The sequence below is a fragment of the Anser cygnoides genome, chromosome 9, assembly GCF_040182565.1.
Source record: "Anser cygnoides isolate HZ-2024a breed goose chromosome 9, Taihu_goose_T2T_genome, whole genome shotgun sequence".
Lineage (NCBI taxonomy): Eukaryota > Metazoa > Chordata > Aves > Anseriformes > Anatidae > Anser > Anser cygnoides.
The window spans coordinates 16,863,257-16,887,277 of NC_089881.1; the positions used below are offsets into that span (position 1 = coordinate 16,863,257).

At 38.5% G+C, this 24,021-nt stretch overlaps 1 protein-coding gene across 2 annotated transcripts in view; it reads left to right on the top strand.

Moving 5' to 3' along the window:
* The window catches only part of ARMC9 (armadillo repeat containing 9), a 64,533-nt gene that overhangs the window by 30,103 nt on the left and 10,409 nt on the right, over positions 1–24,021 (top strand). For both annotated transcript variants that reach the window (XM_048076642.2, XM_013195017.3), the window contains 13 exons: positions 73–184; positions 1,149–1,241; positions 2,523–2,613; positions 3,423–3,546; positions 5,438–5,577; positions 6,374–6,450; positions 8,441–8,515; positions 9,605–9,695; positions 10,608–10,666; positions 16,287–16,391; positions 17,175–17,290; positions 20,126–20,250; positions 23,714–23,846. In XM_048076642.2, coding sequence (XP_047932599.2) covers positions 73–184; positions 1,149–1,241; positions 2,523–2,613; positions 3,423–3,546; positions 5,438–5,577; positions 6,374–6,450; positions 8,441–8,515; positions 9,605–9,695; positions 10,608–10,666; positions 16,287–16,391; positions 17,175–17,290; positions 20,126–20,250; positions 23,714–23,846 — 1,341 coding nt within the window. The remainder of the gene's footprint in view (positions 1–72; positions 185–1,148; positions 1,242–2,522; positions 2,614–3,422; positions 3,547–5,437; positions 5,578–6,373; positions 6,451–8,440; positions 8,516–9,604; positions 9,696–10,607; positions 10,667–16,286; positions 16,392–17,174; positions 17,291–20,125; positions 20,251–23,713; positions 23,847–24,021) is intronic.

Genomic DNA, 24,021 nt, shown 5'->3' on the forward strand with positions numbered 1-24,021 from the left:
ATCAGCTGCACTGAATAAGGAGAGGGTTTTGATGAATGTCAAAATTCAGTGAATTTCCCTTTTGCATTGTAGAAAGATGCAGGATGTGCCATTGTTGCCCTCTTTGGACTATGAGAAGCTGAAAAAAGATTTGATTACAGGGAATGATCGCCTCAAAGCCTTCTTACTGCAAGCTCTGCGCTGGGTAAGTGAGATGGCCACTGTACAAATCAATAGGTCCCTTCTGGAGGGGTCCAGTACTAAAATCCATCTTTTGGGCAAGCTGATTGTTCTGTTGAACAGCTCAGCATTGTAGGCACCTTCTGTCTTTGTCGGTGAAGCTCACTGATGCTCTTGAGATGATGAAGAAAGCCCAGGCAGTAAGTGTGTATTTGTAGCAGCATCCTGCCTTTCTGAGGAAAGACAGATAGAAATTCCTGAAATCTCCAGTGGAAGTTATTTCTGATGTGTTTTCAAGAAAATTGTTGTTGTTTTTGGCAACTCCTTTTTCTATGTTTTGCTCTGTTTCAGATTTATATAAATGCTGCTGTATCAGAGTAATACCTGAATCTAATCATCAGTTTTCCTTTATAGTCAAGGCATTCTACAGGAGCCTACAGTTTTAGTTAACTCAGATCATGTACTGGTATTTTGGGGAAAATTAAAGGTGACAACAGGAAGTTTCATTTTCCTGCCGGAAAGGAAGCTGACGCTTTCAAAGTGACACACGCGAAAAGTGATAATAGTGAAATTCTGGTCAAGCTTCAATGTCCATTTTTCACATTTTAAAAAAAAAAAACAAGCAAACAAAAACTGTTAGGTCTGACCAGTGGTTCCTCTAGCCCAGTATTCTGAGATCTTTTAGAAAAGCACCACATCTGTAGCTATTAGAGGGGCTTTTTAACTTTATGGGAAGTCATGCTGTATCCCTCCTGTATGGACAGTGATGGTAGCTTGTGAGTAACGGGTCTGTAATGGATCACTTAGCTGACATCAGGTCAGTTCATTTCATCTCATTCCCTTAGATCACTGAGGTTGAATTCCTTTCCTCTGTGAGAAGAGGATTAATTTTCAACTATGGGATATTTGCACCTTTTAAATCTTCAGTGGTCATCAATTCACATTACCATTCGTTTATTTGACTGTTTTTTGTTTTTTTTTTTTTTTAGCGCTTGACAACATCATATCCTGGAGAACAAAGAGATACTGTCCTGCAGGCCTACATCAATAACGACCTCCTAGATTGCCACAGCAACTGTCAGGTCAGCTGGAATAGTTTTCCTCCAGCTTGTATGTGATATTGCTGACTTGTTTCTATGAGGTGCTGATCAGAAAAATTTATTGCTCTCTGGAGTTGGGGGGGAAGCAGTATTACTGCCGAAATTGTGTGATACATTTAACTCCTTCATCCCAGTCTTTAGATGTAATTGGCAAAGCTCGGCGTTAGCGTTGCAAGAGTCCTCAATTTAGATCATCTCAGCAAGTGCATACAGTTCTTGTAGACAAGGGGAAGCTTGTCACCTCTCCTGGTGCTTGATGTCTGAGTTGAGCAGAAGCCTACTGAGCCCCTCGCTTAGCAGTTAACTCTTGCTTATGAGATGCTCTGTCTCTTTTTGAGACAGTATTTGTCGTTAGATAATACACTCAATCCATTTTGCTGGTCTAGGATAAGAGCAGAATTAGCATTTCAGTCTTAATACCTGCATGGAATGTCTGATTTATGCACATGTTCAACAGTATTTTAGTGAGTTTGGAATGGATTGTTACCTTTCTTTAGAAGGGGGATTATCAGGTATGTTGATTTTATTCACTGATAATCTAGTACTGTTGCTAACAAAAGTGAAATACTTTTTTTCGTTTGTAAAGGTTAATTTTATGCAGAGTTGAGTTCCCAAGTTGTTAGCAGCTGTGGACCTGCCTGCTGCATTGTCATTGCAACAGTAACTTGTGCTGTTAGAAAAGTTAAAGGATTAATAAATCAATGATCTCTTTTTTTTCTCCCTGAGAATTTCTGTAAGAGGAAAGTTATGCATAGGTAATGCCAAAAGTAAAACAGATTAAAAATAGTTTGCAATGTGTTGTTCTTTGTAAGTTACTGAGCTGCTTTCCCACACTCCTAGTTGTCAAACAACAGCATTCCTATTCGGATGACATTAATATTTAGCTAGTGACTAAGAAAACCTGTTAATTTAGTTTGTGAACTTAAATGCACTAATTTTAGTTTTCCTCTTTACCAGTGCTGGTTAATTATAATTCTTATTCTACGCCAGGGAGTTTAATAGCATTATAACAGACAGAGCTGAGTGGCTGTGATCTGCTTATTTTCTGTCTCTCCCTCAGCCACACCCCTACACCCCCCCCCACCAAAATTGAAAAAAGGAAGTGGAAAATTCTAAATCATAGTGACAATTTTTAAGATATCAGTATACAGCCTATGCTTGTTTGCTATGAAAATTTACTGAAGCTTTTAAAATGTTATAGAAGACTAGGTTTGTTTTTTCCTTCTTTGGTGAGCTATTACTAACATTTGTTTTCTTTTTCAGAGAAGTGTCCTTAAATTATTACAGTCTAAGAGCGAGGTAGTCAGACAGTATATGGCAAGGCTCATCAATGCTTTTGCTTCATTGGCAGAAGGTAAGAGATCCATGGCGGGGTGGGGGGGGGGCGGTGCTGGAAATCATTTTCATATAATGCTGGCTCATAGGTACTTTACGAAGTGCATGTCACTCCACGTGGGAATTTAGAGTCTTATTGGCATCCATTTTCTAGGGCTTCACTGTCTTTTGTTACGTAAATTCAAGAGTTTTTCAGTGTCTGGAAAGTTTTCCTTTTGACACTGTGTTTGCATCATTTCTGTTGTTTTTGATGATTTGTGGTCTGTGCAGGAGCCTAGCCAGTTGATGCCTTTATGTAGGCTTCAGTCTCTTTATGTGGGTTAAAAAAAAAAAAAATGGAGGGGCTGGAGGGGGAAATTCCCCACTAGTTAAAGTGCCTATAGGCAAACCTGCTACCAGACTGCATACCTCTGCCTGTCCCAAATTAGCCATCAGGCCTGGTGTTTCTTCAGAAGCTAACTATTGCTAGGACCTGAAATCCCTTTTAAAGTCAATAACACCTAACTTTCCTGAACACTTTGGACAACTCTGTTCTTTTCCTAGAGTATATAAAACTGCAATAAATCAGAAAGCATGTTCTGAAAGAATAGTGGATTCTGTGTGGTACAGGCAGAGGTACGAACTAGGCAGGTAGGGACCTCTAATATGCCAAGTGGGTGGATTTGGTCTGCTAGACAATTCATTTGTTCGGGTTTGTTTGGGTTTTGGCACACTGTGGCTCCTCAGGAAAAAACTAAGGTCAATCCAGCTTACTCTTTCAAGGAGAAAAAACTTTTCTGTCATAAGTTGATATCTCAGCATCTGTTCTTTCATCGCTCTTTGCACCAGGTCGTCTCTACCTTTCTCAGAACCCAATGTTGCTGCGAATGCTGGAGGAGAGACTGAAAGCTGAGGACAAGGATTCCCTTACATGGGAGAATGTTCTGGGGGCTCTGCAGAAATTCAGCCTCAGGTGATGAAAGCACAGCACTCAGTGGTGACAGCAGGAGAGGAAATGCAGGCTAAGTTAAGCTCTGTTCAGGGAGGAAAGAAGAGTGCTTGATTTTCCCATAACAATCATCAGACCCTCTGATGACCGATGAAAGCAATGTCACTTATTATGGAGGAGAACTCAGTTTTGCTGACTGAATTAACCTGATTTCCTACCAGCTGTCACGACTCAAGTAAATATAAATCTCCTGCCACAGCTCTGTGCACTTTTATATGTATTCCTTAATTGAACAACTGAAGTGAAAGTCTTTATGTAGAAAGTTCTGAAAATCCCACACGGGAAAAAAAAAGTCTTACATTCCCATGCATAATGTTTTCATTATCCTTTCTGCAAACATTTTTCAGGGATTTCATTCTCATGCTGTTGATCCTCTTTCCTGGGGCTGTCTATACATGGGCTGTTCTGTTTCTTCCTTTTGAATTAGCAGTCTGACTCAAATGAAATTTCATGCAAATGCAATGAAGTGCATGATATTACTCTCATTGAAAAAGTAACTATGATCTAGGACCTCTGTTTTCACAGTATTCAGGAGGAATATTCAGCTCTGAAGAGCTAACTAAATATAAAGAGATAGATGTCTTCTAAAGATCTAGATCTCTTCTAAATTAAGACTGCAAGTTGTGTTATTTTGTTTGTTTATTGTTTGTTTGGGTTTGTTGAAGAATAAGTGCTGCTCTTGGATTTGCCTCATTAAGATTTTCAGTAGATAAAGCACGTGGAAATGTGCATAAGATTCTGCACTGCTTCCTTACATAATACCTTGTATATATTTGAGAACAAATCTTCATACTTTGCTGCTTGAAATCCCAAACCAGTCTTAGACAAAATGATTTTTCCATTTAAGCAGTGTTTGATAGTACGGTTGAGTTTGAATTTTGGGGTCAGGAACATTTTTGTGAAATAAGCTACTGCAATTTTTGTTTTCAATCTGGAAAATAACGGTTAATTTTATAGAAGGTTAATGCCTGATACTAGACATGAGAGACTTTTTTTAGTATGGGGGGGTCAGATGCTCCCTCATTTTGCCTCAGTCCTTGGCACAGGCCTACCCCACGATCCAGGACCAAGAAAGTGTGTGTGAGCTTTCAAGGGTAATCTAAATCCCAAATACTAAGAGCAAGGAAATACCTGCTTTGATCTTTGGAGTATAGACCTGCTGGCTGTAAGAAATAAAGTAATTAACAAATGGTGTTCTTCAGTAAGACATTTTCCACCGCTTCTAAGAGAAAAAAATTCTTCTACATGGGGTGTGTATGTTTGGTGTTGTTAAGTGAGAAAGTTCTGTAGTAGGAGTCAATCACAGTTGACCACCTGGCACTCATCAGGGACAACTACAGTTTGAGGAAAAAATTTACACGATATAACAATCCCTAGTGAACAGTGCAAACGAATCTAATCAAAGATCACATCTGCCTAATCAGCAGTACAAAAGTACTATAGTGCTTTGTCAGAAGCACTAATTAAATTGTTTTATGGATCTGTTATGTGTAGCCAGTCTTTTGTTTGCTTTTTTCTTATTTTAAACCAATTTGAAGACAATGGAAAATGCAATATTAGGTGGAATTAGAAGCCTTAGAAAACAATGAAACTTACCTCAGCAATTTGCAGGTCTACACCCAACAGCATTTCAGGCTTCTAACCCTACAGGAATCCGCATCTACTTAGCAGGCTTTGTTAATTCACTAATTTAACTGATTCTGCCCAAATGAGTAGTTTATTTTTTTGTTGGCAAGCTAGTGTGTGGCAGGTAGATGCAGTAGGTTTTTAATGTGCTCATATTAGATGTAAATGTATTCAAAGGCTGTTTACCTTGTGGTTTGTTTTTTGTGTGTATTGTTGTTTTTAATCCTAGGCGTGCGCTGCAGTCAGCAATGATCAAAGATGGGCTCATTTTCTGGCTGGTTGATGTTCTGACAGATACAGATAGCCTGTCTGATTACACACTGGAGTATTCCGTTGCCTTGCTCATGAATCTGTGTCTGAGGAGTGCAGGTATCTTACTTCTGAATTACAATTTTATTCCAAGAAGTGGATAGGGAAGATCCTGAAACCTTTTGCTGTTATCCCTGGATTCTTTCAAGTAACTATATTTAGTAGCTGAGACTCAACCAACTAGTGACATTTGAGTGTCATAACCAGTATTTAATGAGCATATCTCTTTCCCAAGAATCCCAGACTGTGGAGGATAGCTTGACCAAAATCCCAAGAACTAAGGAAGCAGTTAATCAATGAAACCCTACAAGATCTGATTTTTTTTCAGATCAAAATGTGAGGACTGCCATTCCTACATTCCAGGTCCACTTTTTGAAGGGCACTTAATATCTGAGAGATTTGTTTATATAAAAGAAAAAGACTTGATCAGTAATGGCAAGGACCTTAACCTTCACCATGTGAAATGAAATACTTGTGTGCTACACTTCACAGTGTAGAGATGTCCCCCAAGAAAATAAGGTTCCTGTCTATGTCCAAGAGACTTAAAAGAGGCTTAAAGTAAGTTTTGTTTTAAAAAGGAAAGTAAGGTAATGAAGAGAGAGTGGCTGCTTGGCATAAGAAAAATAATGCCTTTGTTTAACTTTATTAAATCCCTTTGTGTTGCATCCTGTCCAAGATTACGACTGTATAAATCTGGAGTAACTCCACTAATTTCAGCTCAGTTATGTTGAGCAGTGTTTGGCAGGAACATTATTGCTCTGTGTAAATTCATTATATTTAGTACTGATTTAAAGAAATAATTAAGATACTCTGATCTGTTATTTTTTTCAAGCATATTTGTTTTCTCCCCTTGCAGGGAAGAAAACGTGTGCAAGGATCGCAAACCATGTGCTCAAAGTTCTCTCTGATCTTCTTGGCCATGAGAATCACGAGGTACTTGTACAACAAACTTTGGGTTAAGAAAAATGTAGAAAGGAAAATTGAAGATAAAAAAGGCAAGAAAGGAAGAAATGGAAAAAATAAATGAATCGGCTTTGTTTCCCTTGTTAGACTTTCAAGTAATTAAGTTGCTTGATGTTTTCCTAAAATTCGCAATTCTGTGAATTTGATTTCGTTGGACACAGATCTTTCTCGATGTAATTATGTTTTCCTTTAACACATGTTGATAGCCAGAAGTGAAAGTCTCGTAGGTGCCTAGTTATCATGTAATCCACATGCATTCTTGACTGCTGTTTCTGATACTGTTTAAATGTTATCTCACACCAAATCCTCTCAGTCTTTACTACTTCATGAGCTGCCGTTCAAGACATTATGTAAAACATCGGGTACAAAGAAGCAAATCTGCTACTAATTTAAAGAACTTTATAAGCAGTACACCTGTGACATTCAAGCCCGAATATCTTTTTGTCTGCCACTTTGTTTAACCTGCCTCTTAACTGTCTTGTGGTTCAAGCTTCTTTTCTGTCTCCAGACACACATGTATCGGAAAGCATTAAAGATGGTAGTTTATTTCCACCTAATGTTTTCAACATGTCACTCTGATAAAATTTGTCTTTTATATAAAAGCATTGCTTCAACTCTCTCTGCAGAGGAGCACTTCTTTTAACCATTTGCTAGAACTGAAGGGAGGAGAAAGTGCAGACAAATATTTTTATGAAATTGAAATCATAGAGAGGGAGAGTTTACCGGGATGCTGTAGATCGATTCCTTGTTGATTATGCAAGGCATTTTGGGACATCTAGTAAAAACAAAATATAATCTCTGGGGTCCGTGTTTGTATCTAATGATTGGATCATCAAGAGGCTTTTTTTGTTTATCACTTAAGCTGAAAATAGTGAATGTTTCAATCAACTATTAGCACCAGGTTTCATGAATTCGTCAGAGGGCACAGATCAGTTCTGTAGTGACACTGTTTTAATTAAGATGAATTTTGTCATATCTTTATTGAACTGTTTTGTTAGTTTTTTTATGAATGAGAAAATTAATACAATACATAGTAGTACAAAGTAACATTCCAGTTCCTAGACTGAAATATTTAGAAAACACTGATACAGTTGAAGTCTGTGCCTTAGAATGACCTTGAAATTTCTTTTATAGGATGTATTCTTAGGACTTGGTTTGTACCAGTGCAACTGATAGAAGTTTTGTTATTGCAATCAAAGGGACAAGGCAGCTCTCTTGGGTGCCAAGAGAACTTTGTGAGAAGCTGTGGAGTCCTTGTGTAAATACTAATCCCTTATCTTTCCTTGTTTCCTCTGCTCACAGACTAGCTCACTGTTCATTTTTCCAAAATACAGTCAGAGGTCTTAGTGCTCCAACAGTAACCGGCCAACACGAAGGGTCACATAAGTGCTAGTAAAGGTAGTTTGACGTATCTGGTGGTTTTCACTAACCATATTACCAAGGGTTTTTTTTGCCTCTGCTTAGGGACAGTAATAGGCAGCCAAGTGGGAGGATCTTTTAGGTTGCTACAGCTTTTATCATCCTGCTTAAGGCTGCAGTGCTCAAAACCTGTATGTGTTCATGCTGACATTGTCTTTTCTCAGTTGTTTGTCCTTTCCTATTTTTTGTACTGCCACTAGTGCTTGTCAGAAACTAACATCATTTTTCTGTTTCTCTCTTTTTTTTTTTTTTGGCCATGGGCTAGGTCAGCTTGCAAGAACACATTTTCAAAAAAGGGGTGGGGAATATCAACACACAGCAGTACTGGTTTAGCTCAATCATGTCACAGTGTACTTGCGTCCTCCCAGAAAATCACTGCTTACCAAGTGGGAATTTTTGCAAGTGCAGGCTAGCCTGATTAAACTCTCTGAACATAGTTGATACTGTTCCTTCACTCTTAAATTTTGGTTATAGTCTACTTGGCTGAATGTCAGAGTTTTTCTTAATGGTCTGACTACTGGCAAGTATTTCTTCCTCTTAGATACAACCATATGTGAATGGAGCACTGTATAGCATTCTTGCCATCCCTTCTGTCCGAGAAGAAGCCAGAGCAATGGTAAGAAGTTCTGCTTTGCTTAGCACAAAGATCACTTCATCTGCTGAAGATGACGTGTGTGGGTATCTGTTGAGTGGTGTGCAGCAGGATTGTCATAGGCATAGCATTTTGAGAAGGGAATCCACAGGAGGCCCTCCACCTTTGATATACAAACAGGTATAAATGTATGTCTTGAACATTTTTGCCATATTTGCTAGCCCTTTGCTAAAGGTGAAGCCCCAGCAGCATAAAGGATACTATTTAATTTATAAATGAAAGATGTTATTTTAGAGCAGTTGTCCATGTAGCATTTCATAGATTGGATGTGGCTCAGAAGATGCTTTCATCTGACCTGCTATTTATGTCCTTCCCTGAGTTAACTAATTCTGCACAAGTGAGCTAAGGGGATAAGTGTTCTTCTTGCTGCTTTTTTTTTTCCCTGTCTGGTCTAGACATGGTTAGCTGGGGAGGGCAGGAAGGTTTTCACAGAACTAGGAACTGATCTCAGGTGAAAGCTAGTCTAATGGTAACAAAAGTGTTTTGACTTGGGTTTGATGAAGGTATTCCAGGGCCAGCAGTGTATCTTTGTATCTTAAGGACTAACCTAGAAAGTTTTACGGACATAATAGTTGTCAGATGTTTTACCTAACAGAACACAAAGGATTGAATGTCATCTTAAATGATTAAAGGCACAACATCAAGCCTATAAGGGACCGCAAAGAAAGAAACTGAGTTTAGAGAAGGTCAAAGATGGTCCTGCCTTTTGCTTTCCTTCTCTGAATCTTTCACAGTTGTCTCTGTGAAGGCAAATTTGCCATTTTCTCTTGACTCCTGTGTTGACAACTGAGTTGGGAAGGTGGAAGCAGCAGATCTATTAAAATTTGCTCATCATGGATACTTCCATATATAAATCTAGAAGCAATGTACACATCCCATTTCTTTTGCCTTTGGGAAGTGTATGGACAAAAAGGAATGTTTATTGCTGGACACAATGGTTTGTTTCACACTGCCTATATTCTTCCCAACAAAACGATGATATTTTAGCTGACAGTGCTCTGTCAGTGTGGTCACATGAAACACTAATCTAGCAATGTTTGCCACTCTATCCAGGGAATGGAAGAAATTCTGCGCTGCTTTATCAAGGAAGGAAATGCAGAGATGATCCGGCAGATTGAATTTATTATCAAGCAGCTCAATTCAGGTCAGAGGAACAAACGCAGCTATCTGAGCTGTACATCTTTCACAGAAGTCAGAAGAAGGCTCATGTTTTTATTTGGCATTGGCACTCTCATAGAACTACAATAATGTGATGCTCTGAGAGAGGGTGAATAGTGAATGTCAGGATTTGATACGTTTTAAAATTGATTTTTGTGTTACATTTATAAAGAAGAAAGAAAAGGCTGTGTAGGTCTCACTCCTAAAGTTTTGGGACTGTAATCAGAATGACTTTGACTGTTTTCTTTCATGCCGGTGCCCTCACAGTAACGAGAGACCAGTGTCAACTGCAAAAATAAGCAGGTGATACAATTTGTAAAGCAGGATTTGGTGACTATGTCAGTCTCTGCTCATCTCTCACTCCGCAGAGGAGCATAGCTCAGTTATCTGCGATTGTTAATAATGTTACACTGCTGACTTTGGGGGGTTTATTGTGTGTTTATTTTTTTTTTAATTTGTATTGATGTTCTGTATTCCGCTATATTGCACAAAAGCTAAAAAAATAATCTTTTTACTTGTAGACAGTATAATAATGAAGTGCTTGTAGAGAGAAGTAGAATCTTTTAATAAAAGTTAATTGAAAAATAGACAAATTTGCAAGCACACACTCTCATTCAAGTCTCCTCAGTAAATACACTGAGGCATCATAGTGGGATTTATGAGAAAAGAACCATTCCTGAGCGTTTCTGTTTCTGCCTTTTTTCCTGGATATGAATTGGCTTCAGTGATTTCTAGCATGCTTTATAGGAGCAAATAATTCCAATAGTTGTCTTGAGAAGAGTGGTGCGTCTATAAGAGAAGCAAGCTAAATCTGGCTGTTCTTAAAGAGGGGCAATAACTAAAGATTCTTTTAAGTTAGACATGTGTTCTTACAGGGTTTCATTTTGCTTCTTTCTAGAAGAGCCATTAAATGACAGTACCGTGTCTGATGATGAAGAGGAAGAAGAGGATGAGGAAGTAAGTATAAAGGCCCTCTGGAGCCTTTTAGAAAAATTCTTAGTCCTCTAGACAAAAAATATTTATGTCAATAAACCAGAGCTTGTTTATTGCATTAAGGTTTTTTTTTCCTTTGGTTGTTTTTGTTTTTGTTGTTTATTTAAAATCTATCTAATTACCATGGTAATATTAACAAGAAAATTGGGTCCGTTTACATTACCTTTAGTCTATTTGAAGTCCTACACTTTTATTTTGACAAGTCACCTCCTCAGTGATAAATAAAGGTTTATATCTGGAAATAAGTAAAGAGATGAGCACTTACTGTAGCAGTAGAAATCTTGCTTTCTAACAGACTTATTTCAACAATCAAAAATAAAGGAAGCAAATGATCCAGTATATCACCAGAATAATTTTTAAAATATCGTTACCTTTTTCTAAAGGTATCGTTATCCGTTTAATGTGTGACTTCTTTTTGCTGTTTAGAAACTTTGAAATATATCTAATAAATTGTTTATGATGAAAAACAGTAATTCCAAATTTGAAAATAACTGCCATGAGAAGAAACAAACAAAAAAAAAATAGCAAGTATCAGAAACAGCACAATAGTGTAAACTGGTTATCTGTATATTTCCAACTCTGTTAACAAACATTTTTTATACTGATGGTTTTACTTCAGTATCTTTGAAGAAGTTGTTTGCCTAGGGTAATAGGATTCCAGGTGTAGACAGCACATAGTGTAATTAGTTTATTTGCCATGATCCCGTGGCAGGGAAGTCAGACTGGATGGTCTGAAATGGTCCCTTTAAACCCCAGTGATCCTGTGATTCTGTGATTTAAATTAACCATCGAAGTAAGGTGTAAACAATGTGAAATAAATTTTCAACGCAGTCTTCACTGGTGATGTTACGAAGAATAAGATGTCTAAAACTCAGTAAGCCTGTTGTGTCTGTGTTTGCTAGCTTGTTACACGTTAATGCTCAGGGAGAGTGATGACGCTGCTGAACCCAAAACTTGCCCTGTTGCTGCAGGTTGACTGAGCATATTTTCAAGTGAACTTTGAACCTTTTACATTGTGAAAACAGAAAAATATGCAAATATCCCAGTTGTAAAAGGTGTGGTGCACTTGTAGCCACCATGAAGCATAGCACTTTGCAGGATCCAGCCTTTGCTTGGCAGTGTCCAGAAACATTTTGTGTTTGTTGCATTCTATAGCTATTTTCTGTTGTGGCACAATAGGCTGGGAGAAGCCTAGACCAGATTATTCTTTGTGCCTTTCCCTAATTTTACAATTATCTGGAAATTCTAACTTTACAGCTGTATGGAAGCTTTTGTTTACAGTCAGCTCTTTTCTTCTGAAGGGGTTCAGCAAACTTTTTTTTTTCTAGTAGGATTGGATTATTATAATTGTATCATCTCCTGCAGTTCTGAAGTGTGTTTTCAGTAATCTTTTCTTTCCACAACTCTAGACCAAAACCAATGCTTTATGTGCAAGGTGGTCTTTCCAGGGATTAATTAATAAATCTTCCTTTTGTTTAATGCACTGCTTAACACCTTTTAACTGGTGTCCCAAGGCTTTGAGTGTCTAAGATGTATTGTGAGTATCCAAAGTTGTGATATCTTCCCTTGAACTCCAGTATACTTATTTGAAGGTTACTGTGATCTGTTGTGAAAGCATAGAGTTTAGGAGATCATTCATGAAAGGTGTGGCTTTAAATTGTATGATGGTGTTGCATACTTTTATTGTGTTTTTTATTTTTGTTTTTTCCTGCTGCTCTTGGGAATGAAAAAATGATTTCTCCTATTCAGTCATGTCCTCTAGATGAGTTGCTGCTGCTCACAATCCCAGCCAAGGCTCTAGGTCAAATCAATTGTATATGAAATGTGTAACAGGTTTCTGTCAGTCCTTATTTTACTCAAATATAACAATAACCTCTTGAAACAGTGAAGTGCCTTGTTTCAGTTTTACATTAGTTTTGTGATTATATTAAAAGGAAAAGGAAAAACTCTTAAGTCAGGCAATTTTACAACTACTTCTAGTATAACATTGATGTGGCAAGTCCTACATCTTAACTGCTCTGGGAGCTGTAATTCTGTTCTGTTCCATGTAGGGCTGGTCTGTCGGTCTTTCAGAAAGCAAAATATACAAACTGTGGCAACGAAAGGCTATACAAAACTCGTAATGTTGTTACTTTCTTAACTAAGCAAAGATCTGTTGACTCGCTGCCTCAGTGCTTGAGGCCATTTTGTATTTTGGAAATGCTGTGAATTGTTGTTCTTCGGAGTTCTGTGATAACATCTGGTGCTGTGATCTGGCAGCACAAAGTTTTGTAAGACTTTGTCAGAAGCCTTGCCTGGACGTAATGCTTAAAAGCTACTACAGGCAATATATTTCAGTAGATGTCCATTTATCGACAATTTAGTGACATGCATTCAGACTGCCTGCTGATATCATAATTTGTTGCTGATTTACTCGGCACCAATACTTATACCTTCACAACTTAAGAAATAACAAAACGAGTCTTTCATGCAGACTCTTAATTTGCAGTTTTTACCCCAGCTCTTCTTGTTTCCAAAAGCATGTGAAGAGTCCCCATGCTGTTACTATTACCTTTCATGTTTTTTTTCCTTTTGCCTGTGACTAATTTAGAGTTGTTGAATTCTCTTCTGGCTTTGAACAGACCTTGTGGTGATGACTACTTTCTCCTAAACACTGCCGCCAAGATGTGGTTGAGCTTGTTGGAGGATGAGTCTGAGATTTCTAAGAGAACGTCACACTCTTGGAAATTTAAGATTCTGTAGTATGTGACATCAGACCGTATATGAAAAATTTCTGTGTAGTGTTACTCAGAAAAAAAATGGCTTTAAGGTTTGTCTGCCGAGCTTTAAATTGATTTATGTCGAGCTCGGGATGCACTGGTTTCCAGAGTATATGCCCGCTTTGTTATATGAGCTGTCTGGCATGTGTTGAGAGCCACAGTTACAATGCATAATTTCTGGTGCTTAATATTTTTTTTGACTGTTCTGTTAAATACTAACGTATTTTATATTTAATATTTAATCTTTATATTTGCTTTTTTATTTGACTTGGACCTTCTTAAAAAGCTGTCTGTAAAAGTAAATATGTGATATCATAGCTCTAGCTCAGAAGTTTACTTACAAGTTTGAGATATGTTAGATAACTGTACGGTGACCATTTATCAAACACCCCGTGATGTCACCGTCACTCAGCACCTGGCAATAAAATTAGTAAACTCCAGTGTGAAAATATACTTCAGATGAAGGGTACATCAAAGGAAAAAGCTTAATCACGAGGCTTTGAGCCATTGCATTAAAGGACTTTGCTGCCAACATCTGCTACAGCGGTGAATGGGGCACCAGTTGTGGTGTTGCAGTGATGGAAAGATGATGGTACGTATGTCAAAGCTTTCCTTCTGTGCAAGGAGGAGCTAGAGGAGGGAAACGTTCAGGGTCAGTTACCTGTTATGGTAAATAATGTCAGAGAGCAAGGTTGGCAGGGGGAGGTACTTTCCAGGAACCAGAAACTGCCGTTCTCTGTGTGGCAGAATCCCTTAACCAGCATATTGGGTGAGGTGGAACCTGGGGAAACCGAGGAGATGTGTGAAGAAAAGCTAAATGCATCATGCATGCGTGGTAGCTGGATGAAAATCCCCACTAGACTATTTATAAAGCTCAACTTTGCCTTTTTTTTTTAAAAAAAAAAAAAGTCTAAGTACAGTATTTTGTGGAGTTTGGAGTGTTTTTTGTTGTTGTTTTGCTCGATACAGATGATTGTTGGCTAGTTTACAAGTGTTTGTGTTTTTTCCGTTATCTGGGTTACTTTTCACACCTACCCAGCTTCCCAGCTGGTTGTAACATATCCTCGGAGAGAAAGGCAGATGGAACATCTCCCTGAGGTCCTGTACAGCCTTGTCTTTTATGGCTGAGTGTCAGGAGAATGCATCTTTAGGAGGATGAAGGGGATTAACAATCTGTTATCTCAAAAGTACTTACATAAAAACTATTTTTTTATTAAATCCATATACGGAAAAAATAAAGAAGAAATTGCTCTAAACCTCGGAACGCTGTTGTTCATACACAGAAATCTAATGTCTCTAAAGTTCACCTAGGATATCAGTGATCATTGTTTTTAATGGCATTTTTATCAGGCTTTCTACATTATTTTTATATATACCTTACTCTAACGGGTCATTTACTTTTTCTTAGTCACTTACATTTACTGTTATCACGGGCAGCTCGGGAGAGAATGCTTTCCAAGAGCAAAGTACAAGCAAAAATACTGTCATGTATGACTACTTTTGGTTTGTTGGAGGAGTCCCTCAAACTTGAATACTTCTTGGCTTGTATGAAAGCCGAATCACCACAGTTCTACTAGAAATAGACATGAGAGAGTGAATTCTGGATACTTCTCACTTGAAAAGTTGATTACCTTTTGCATGTGTGAAATAAACGCAACAGAGGATTGTCAATATATTGGTATCCTAAAGTACTGATTCCAGGAATTTTGTAGCAGCCCCAAATTGTGAGCTTTAAAGATCCTATGTAAAGCTGAGTTGTTTCTGCTGCTGCTTCACATTGCTCCAGAAACATCTGCTTTCAGATGGCTGCCTGTGATCTCACCTTTAAGGAACCGCTGCCCTCAGAGGAGCTTTGTATGCCCAGCCATAAGGAATTTTTGTCTCGAGTGATTAAAAATTATGCCTCCCTTTTCTTGAAAATGAGTAATAAAATGCTTTTGCTCCCCTCTTGGGGAATGAGCAGCAATAAATTACTTGAGTGTTTTTGTCAAGGTGTAGGAAAAAGTGCTGAATACATATACATGGGCATTTTGATCTAGTAGAACGCTAGCATTGTGTTCAGGAAAGACTTTGAATTGTTTTAATGTGTGGTTACTTTATTTTTACTGCTAGTCGTAATCATCTAATCTTAATTTATGCTTTTATTACTGTCACATGATACTGATTCATAACAAGATCCATGCAAGTTTTCTGTCATTCTATTTGCTTGAAAGATGCTTTCTTGTATGTTTTTGTTTTAGAATTGACTTTAAAAAAAAAAAAAACAGATAGCCTTTTCTCAGCCTCCAGTGTGGCTGAGAAACTCCATCAGGTTGCTTTTTTTCAGTCTGTATTGCATGAATAGGTTGTGTGTATGACTAGATCTGCAAAAACTAAAACCCCAAACTTCACACCAGCTGCTTGTTAAAGATGGAGCATTGCATCTCCCCAGACTAGAATGTGGTGTTCCACAAAAATACTAATCTCTGAGATTTTCCTGAGCCTTTATTAAGTTTAGCAAGGAATAATTATTTGAGCCTGGAAATTTGAAGAACGACTTTTGAAATTCATGCTGTGCTTTCTGGAGAAGGATTCATAGAGAAGGAAGCATTTCCTTCTCTCAGGATTCTGTAGTTTCTGTTTGTATCAAAAGCTTAGGTGAGTTTTTTCTCTAGGTGTCTGCTTTTTTTGATAGAAATTGCCTGCACATTACAATTTACACATGCAGTACTAAGTCGTTTACCTGGAAAGTAGATATCATCTAAGTGACTACTGAGGCAAGAACTAAATTTGAAATGCAAACGTCCTTGGAACATGGGCTCAGATATCGTGTGTTGCTGTTGCAGGAAGACCATGACATCATGGAGGCTGATCTGGACAAAGATGAGATTTTACAGCCTCAACTGGGAGAACTTACAGGAGAGAAGCTGCTGACAACTGAGTACTTGGGAGTGAGTACCAGTTAGCACAATCCTGAAATAAACGAATTTGCTGGGTTAAGTGTTTAATTTCAGTGGTTTCATCACCTTCTAAAACCTTTTCTTCTTCAATTTGTTGTTTGAAAGGCCAGGTTCTACGTGCATAGCAGTCCAAATCTTCCACTATTTGTTTTCTTAGCTGTAGTTCAGAAATAGAATAAGTTTGAAAAAGGTAGTTGCCCCTTCATGGGAGGTAATCAGGCTATGACTTGGTAATAAGCTAAGGACAGCCTTAGGGTTTTAGTGCTAGATCACTGATTCTGTGGCACACAAAACGAAGTGCTGAGCAACTTAACGCTGAAACACTCTGCTGGTCTGAAATTATTTTGATGGGGAGAAAAAAAGTTGAAAAATTAACTGTTCCTTCAATCTTTATGCTAGATCAAATATGCTTGGTGTCTTACCTCGAGCATCAAAAAGCCGTTAAGTTAAAAAAAAAAAAAAAAAAAAGTGAAATCATGACTGCCACTTAGTATGCTGTGATTAATGTGAGTTAAATATGGTTTTATGCCTTCTGGATGTCAAAGTCCACAGGTCCAGCTACAGTGATGATGAATGAGTGATGAGATAAGATGTCATGGGACAACCTGTAATGATTCTATGAAATTTTATGTACTGATTCTGGAACACAACTTAGTTGCCGATGCAGTGTTTCTACAGAATTTTTTTCAGTGGCTCCAGTTATTGATCTTTCCACTGCCTTCTCTTTATTTGTTTCTTTTTTTTGTTTCAATTTCTTTATTACCTGTGTATCAGATAATGACTCATACTCCAAAAACCAAGAAGAAGCTGTTTCCCAGTGTCCATCAGAGTATAGATGAGCCTCTCCAGAGACCTGTGACACCAGGTTATCACAGAACTGCATATCCAATGTAAGTCTAAACAAATGAGGCAAAGCAGGATTTTTTTTAACTTAAAAAGTGAACTAACAAATAACCCCACTGCCAGATAAATAAAATTCCATACTTGAAAGTGCATTGGCATTGTCATCCTTTAAAGATCACTTGAAAGAAGAAATAAGAGTGCTGTAGGCGGAGAAAGGTCTGCTGGCTAAGGCCACATACTTTGAATAGTTGAACAAGCGTTTACTGATCAGTTTGATTTAAAGTTGTGTTATATCCTGTGTGTTCATAATTCTTTCTTCTTCTCACAATATATTCTATTTGGAAGTTGCATGGAGTGTGTAAAATGACTGGGATCTTCATGTTATATCTGTCTAGAGCAATATACTTTTTTTGCTTATGCTACCCACCCATAAAAGAACACACTAAAAAGAAAACGGAAAAGACAAATCTTAATATGTCTGATTTCCTGTTTTTTTTTTGTTTGTTTGTTTGTTTTTAAATTCCAATGGGAGAGTCTGTGACACCTTGCTCTTGGTTTGGTTGGTTCATTGTGGGGTCAGTGTTACCAGGTTTGAGGTCCCACTTCCACTGCATGGTATTTTTTTCAGTGGTAGACTAGAGGAGCTGGACTGACTCTCTGGCACTGGCTGTTAAGGTAGCCTTACTTAATATTAAGAAAACTTAGAAAATATTTTTCAGGAGTAGATTTTAGTTACCATGGGAGTGTTTAAGCATTACATTCCTACGTTTTAAGTGGAGAGGAAAACAAGCATGTGACAATGAAATGACTTGCCAAGGAGAAGTCAGAAAAACAGCGGCAAACCTGGGGAAATAGCTTTTATTTCCTGGTGTAATGTAGTGCGCTACAGTTTATGTACCAGAAAAATGTCTAGAAGTGATCAAATACCTCTCTTTATCACCGTCTACCCAGGTAATGTTTGCTTAACAAAATCCCGGGATTAGCTGAGTGACACTGGTATTTTGTTGTATCAAAACTTAAATCTATTTATGGACAGCTTTGCAGCCTGCAACACAACTTCAGGTGTGATTAAAAAAAAATCATCTGGATTAAAAAAAAAAAAAAAACACCTTTCTCTACATAGTGGTTCTAGTAGCTTTGGGTCTGAGAAAAGTGGTGGGTGAAGCCTTCTTTACAGATTGCCTTACTGTGTAAACTAGAGAGGAGAAATGTCATCAGCAAAAGCCTAGCATGGTGAGAACATGTGGAAATTATTTCCCTCCAGTTTTGCCAAGTGGTGGAAATTATATGAGTGTTTGGTGCTTCCATGTAGGAAGCATGAGATACCACTGTGAATTAGAAGTTGACATTTTATATATAATTTATTTGTGCAAGAAAACTGCAGTAAATAGTAACATGCTTGAGCTAGTTTTTGCAACAGAAAAGCATAAGCTTTGGTGGCTTTATGTCTTTCTGATTTTAGTAAAATGAGGAAATACTTTATTAGGAAGCCTTGCAAGAGGAGGGCAATAAAAGTAACCAAATCTTAGCTGCCTTAATATTAAATACATCCAGTTCAGATTATTGCTTTCAAATTTTTAAATTATTTAAGTGTCTCATGTTTGCATCAAATGAAACGGTATGAAAAATGTCAGACTTCTTGCTCTCCTGTACAGCTTGTTTACCTAGGAACAACCCAGGACAGTTCATCTGAAGTTTTTGATTCAGCCAAAGTTAAACTGCATAAAAACACGTGTAAATGCCTGCATTCAGAATCGAATGTAACTTGTTTGAAGTTCTTCTGCAAGACCTGACGTAACACATTCCATTTTTCAAACAAGGTGAAAAAGGAAGCAGTTGATGGAGATACTATAATGTGTCTCTTTGAGTTAGTTCATACCTCAGAAAGGTGAGGGGGGGCTTCTGATGCTGAATAGGAGTATTCACACAGAAAATTAATGCAGAATAGCTACTGCACATGAAGCAGATATTCCATGCTCATTTTTCTACGACTTTCCAGTACAGACAAATCTCTGGTTACTTCAGATGAATTGTCATGGGATCCCTGCATGGACAAGCTCTTGCTGTATGGGGAAGCCAGGAAACATTGGAAAGCTGCTTTTTTCCTTTCCCTCCTCTTTAAAGACTCACTGCTGAGATCACTCAAGAGGGACTGAGCTACTCAATATTCTGCTAGCTGTTTCCTTAGAAACTGACTTAGCTGTGAAATCATTAACCGCCTCCTTGGAATGCATCCTTTCTCACTAGAAATATAGCCTAATTACCTTAACCTGATATTGGGCAGGGAAACTTGCTGCGTCTGCCAACTTCTTTTCACACACGTTTCACACCCGTCTTGCTTCTGCTGCATTTTGTTGCTTATTACTGAGCAGTCTTGTCCCTGTTCTGTCCTTCAGCTGCTTAAGTTTCTCATTGATCCACCTCGCTTGGGAAATCAACAGTTCTACTTCTTATCTACTTTAAGCCAGTGTTGCATGTTCCTCTCTGTAAAGTGAAATCCTCGTAATACTTGGGAGCAAAACTTAAATCCTTGAAAAAGCTGAGAATTGGAGACCTTTCAGGCCTACTACTATATTCATTTTTTTAAGTGTCCTACTGGTATTTTGGGTCTTCAGACTGCAAGGAGTTACGGTTTCCTTTCCTTGGCTCTTTATTGCTGTAGGAAAAAATGTTAATTCCGAATATGTGTAACATCAGCTGGTTTGGGGGAGCTACAGCGGTGCAGTTAGATTATGACATTGGCACTAGTTTACAATATGAAAAAATACATGTTTTAATTTCTTCGATGTTATTACAGGCAATTAGAAGAAATCAGTATTTGCTTTCTTGTAACTTTTTAGACTGCGAGCATTCATCACCACACATTCTCCTTTCTCCTCCAGGCCAGAAAATGATACCATCTCTTGTCACGATAGGAACGAGAAACTGCACTCTCTGCCGAGTGGTTGTCCTCCTGTCTGTGGTGGGAGCAGGTCCAGCATTTCTGACCTCTGCATTTCCTCTTCGTGTAAGGATATTCCGTAAATGGTGTTATTACTCATTGCTTGATTAGTATTATTATTATTTTTTTAAATGTAGCCTTGGAACTGGGTCTCTGTTTGTAGACCCTGGGGTAGTCTGCATGACCTTGGGCATGCATGTGGCTCCGGCTGGCTAAATGGCTGCAGAAGGTGATGCGTGGTCAGTAGATACTAACGGTCTCACTAGCCTTGCTCCATCTCCCTTCCTGTGGTGGGGCCAAGGATCATTCCCAGGGCTTCCGACATGCAAAATATATTTTCTTTCACTCCATGATATCCTCTGCCTAGGGAGAGAGCTGCAGCCCAGATACAGTGCACTTCCCAACAGGCCAAGCTACTTACTTGATCAAATATACCCTTGTTTAGATCTAAATGAATTACTGTCTGCTGGCACCTGCAGGCTCGATTGGCTGGTCCTCTGTATTACAGTTGAAGGCAGCTGCAGCTATCTGCTTAGTTTTGCAGCTGCATTCAAACCATAAAGGGTTGTGGAAGATGGGAAGTTCTGTGTGTGTAGCTGCATTGTGGGTGATGCTGCTAAAGATTCTGTCCTTGCAACTTAAACTGAAATGAATGCAGACTCAGCTGGACCTGAGAATTCAGAAGCATGTGTTGGAGTTTAAAAGGTTATAGGCTTCTGAAATACTTTTCCTGATCTTCCAATATCCACAGGATCATGGAACTTCTGATGTGAGTTTCAACCTGCTTGCAGGGATTCATTAACATTTCCAATTAGGGTTTTAAGGCAAAATGTTCTGCAATCTTAGATAAAGGATCTTGAAGCATATCCGGTACAGAATTACTAATAAGTTCAGACAAAAACCTGCCTTTACTTTGCTGAAAAATATGCTTTGAAGCAGCAAAGGAATAGCAGACTTTTTTCTTTCTCTTCTTGTTTTTTAAATTTCCTAGAGGAAATGAAAAGGATTCTGAGAAAAGTAACCAAGATCTTGCAGGCAGGAATCTGCTTGCATAATGCCTAGAGCTGATACATATAACATGCTGAATAAAAGGCGTATGAGAGAAGCAGATGAAGCTCCTGTTTGAGATGGGCACTTGGGTCCTTGCTGTTGTGCAGGAACAGAGAGCTGCTGTCCTCAAACCTTGCTTTACACAGCAGCGTGCCAAGTATAGCTAATTCTGTTCCACATGGAGATTAATTAGCTGGTCAGAGGCAGCAGCTCAGAACAGAGGCTGTGAGCTAATGAAAGCATGCTGACTTTACAGTTTTTCTGTATAGAATAATAATTTTAAAGAAGGGATTGTATGTATTCGTGCTTTGTAAATGAAATTAAGCAAAGCAAGTACCAAATGTGCTGCTATTTACTGTTTTAAAATGTACTGTAGATAAAACCTGCCTTTGGATGCAATTTCTAAGGTATTACGCAGGCACCAGGAGCCCAGCATGCCTTCTGAACCACATTTTGATGATATGTTAAGTTCACTCACCTCTGTCACCTTTCCTGTGCTACAGATGCTGTCTGATGGTTTGCTTGTAGAGATTTGTGGGGAGGCTTAAAGTGGGAATCTGAGCAAGTCAACAAAGGAATTGTTCATTTTTGATGGAGAGTCTTGATTTAATGCCTTCGTGCTGAAGAAAATGCTGCCAACTTTAATGTTTTCATATTTTCAAAACTTTGATTGTACCCACTGTCTAAAAATTTTGCTAGCTGTTTTTGGTCAAAACTGCCTACAGATGGATATTAGTTAGAGAACTAGATTATACTGTCCCTTCTCATAGAAAAAAATGGAAGTCTGAATATACAGCATACTGCAAGTTTATATTCATTATGCATGTAAGAAGACTAATTATTTTTGTGCGTGACAGAGAATTCTTAGCGCTAACCCAGGCTATAAAACAACACTGGGTTACTCAAAGAAGGATTGCCAGAGGTTTGTTTTCAGTTTTTGCAAGTAGCCAGTGAAATACGTGCTTGACTATCTTACCTTTTGAGATTTAGAAATGAAGAGGAGAGACTGCACTGCTGGATCCCATGGCTGTTCATTTCAGTGACAGGACCTTTGTTCATTGTAATTGTACCTGGACTGGATCTTCGGACATTCCCTGTTTTCCAAAAGGCAGTGTTTTTTGTAAATCTTAGATTGAATTCAAAACACTGGATTCAAAACAGTTCAAAACAAGCCCCTGAGACCATAATTAGGAAAAAATTCTTACTCTGCAAAGCTTCCGTGCCCTTTTTCTTCTAGTGCCTTCTAAGATAAGACAGGAATCACTGCGTAAGAAAGAAGTAAAAATAGTTTTACTGCTTCTAGGGGCTCCCATCGTGCCCAGGCAAATGTCATTGCTGTGAAATGGAATATGTAGTGTATTGAATTCTGAGCTTGGTCTGACAGTCATCATGCAGCACCAGAAACCTGCTCACTTCAGAATGTATTTTCCCACATCACATGAATACTTTAGATTTCAGAGTTTCATGCGATCGAGTTATGAAATGAATAATAATAGATGGGGGGGTGGAGAATAAAAGCTTCATGTGAACAGTCAGCATCATCAATGACATGTCTCAAGCAAAGCTTGTCTTCGAGAAACCTTTATCCTCTTCTGTTTTCTAAAAATGAAAGTAGTTCTTAATGTTTTCTGCACCTGGATCTGCTCACCTGTTCTTGAGTCACGTTCTTATTTTTTTTCTGATTCTGTCTAGAACCATCCTCACTTTTTATCAATTTGGTAAAGAGATTATTATGACTGTTTTTTTGTCTCCTGTGAATAGAAGGCTTGCGTAGTAAAGATGAACCTTGGTCACCTTATTTACATATCCAGTGAATATCAGAGAGAACATTAACTGGGCAGCCAGGTGGTTGTCTGAAAGCGGCCTGATCGGTATCCCATTCAGCATGTGAGAGCAAATAAAAACAGGAGGGCAACCTGTCCCAGGCACGGGAGGAATGTGGAGGAATGGAGCTGGGGATTTTCCCTCGGCTCTTACTGGTCTTGCACATCTCAGTAGCCTCGTGTCTCTCAGCAAGCTGCCTGTCCTTCCCTTTGGTGTCAGCGCAAGGCAAAAAGTGAGGTTTATTGAGCAAATGGAACAGACCTCAGTTCTGACAGAGGTGTTTAAAACAGTTTTTTGTCTGCAGCGTCTGCCTGTCGCTACAGATGTGGACAGACAACTGCAAGAGGTTGCATTCCTGTGGCTTTAATGAGGTATCAGTTATTAGCTGATATATTTTAACTGACGAATGCAGAGTATAGCTGCTTTGAAAATGATCCAAGCGTGATTTGCTTCGCAATTGCGAAGGGCTCGAAGTAGGCACACATGCAGTTACCTTGGCTCAGCTGATGAGCTGTAAAGAGCTCTGCCACAGTAACTCAGTAGCCTGCTTTTGTCTCGACCTTTCTTTCATACAGCAGGAGCCGTGACTTGATTGTATTTCTAGTGAATTGTAAAGAGCCAACTTCTCACTGATTTGTGTTTCCTTTTTAAATAGCAATTGAGACGAAGTCCTCCAAAGTATTCTCATCAGGCCATAGAATGGACCGAAGCATCCCGGGTGGTGACAATATCTTGTCTTCTCGATCTACTGACTTCACCCAGGACAAAGTAAATGGGCAATCTCACAGGTATGATTTATTCAGATGAGTATCTAAGAGTGCAAGAGGAGTCTGAGGGGACTTACCAGCTAATTCCGTGCTGCTGTAAAGACAATCTGTGAAGTCATTTGATGTATGATGTAGTCTGGTCTGAGACAGCTGTGGTGGTGCTTGCCAAACAAAATACCCTTAGTAGTGCCAGCAG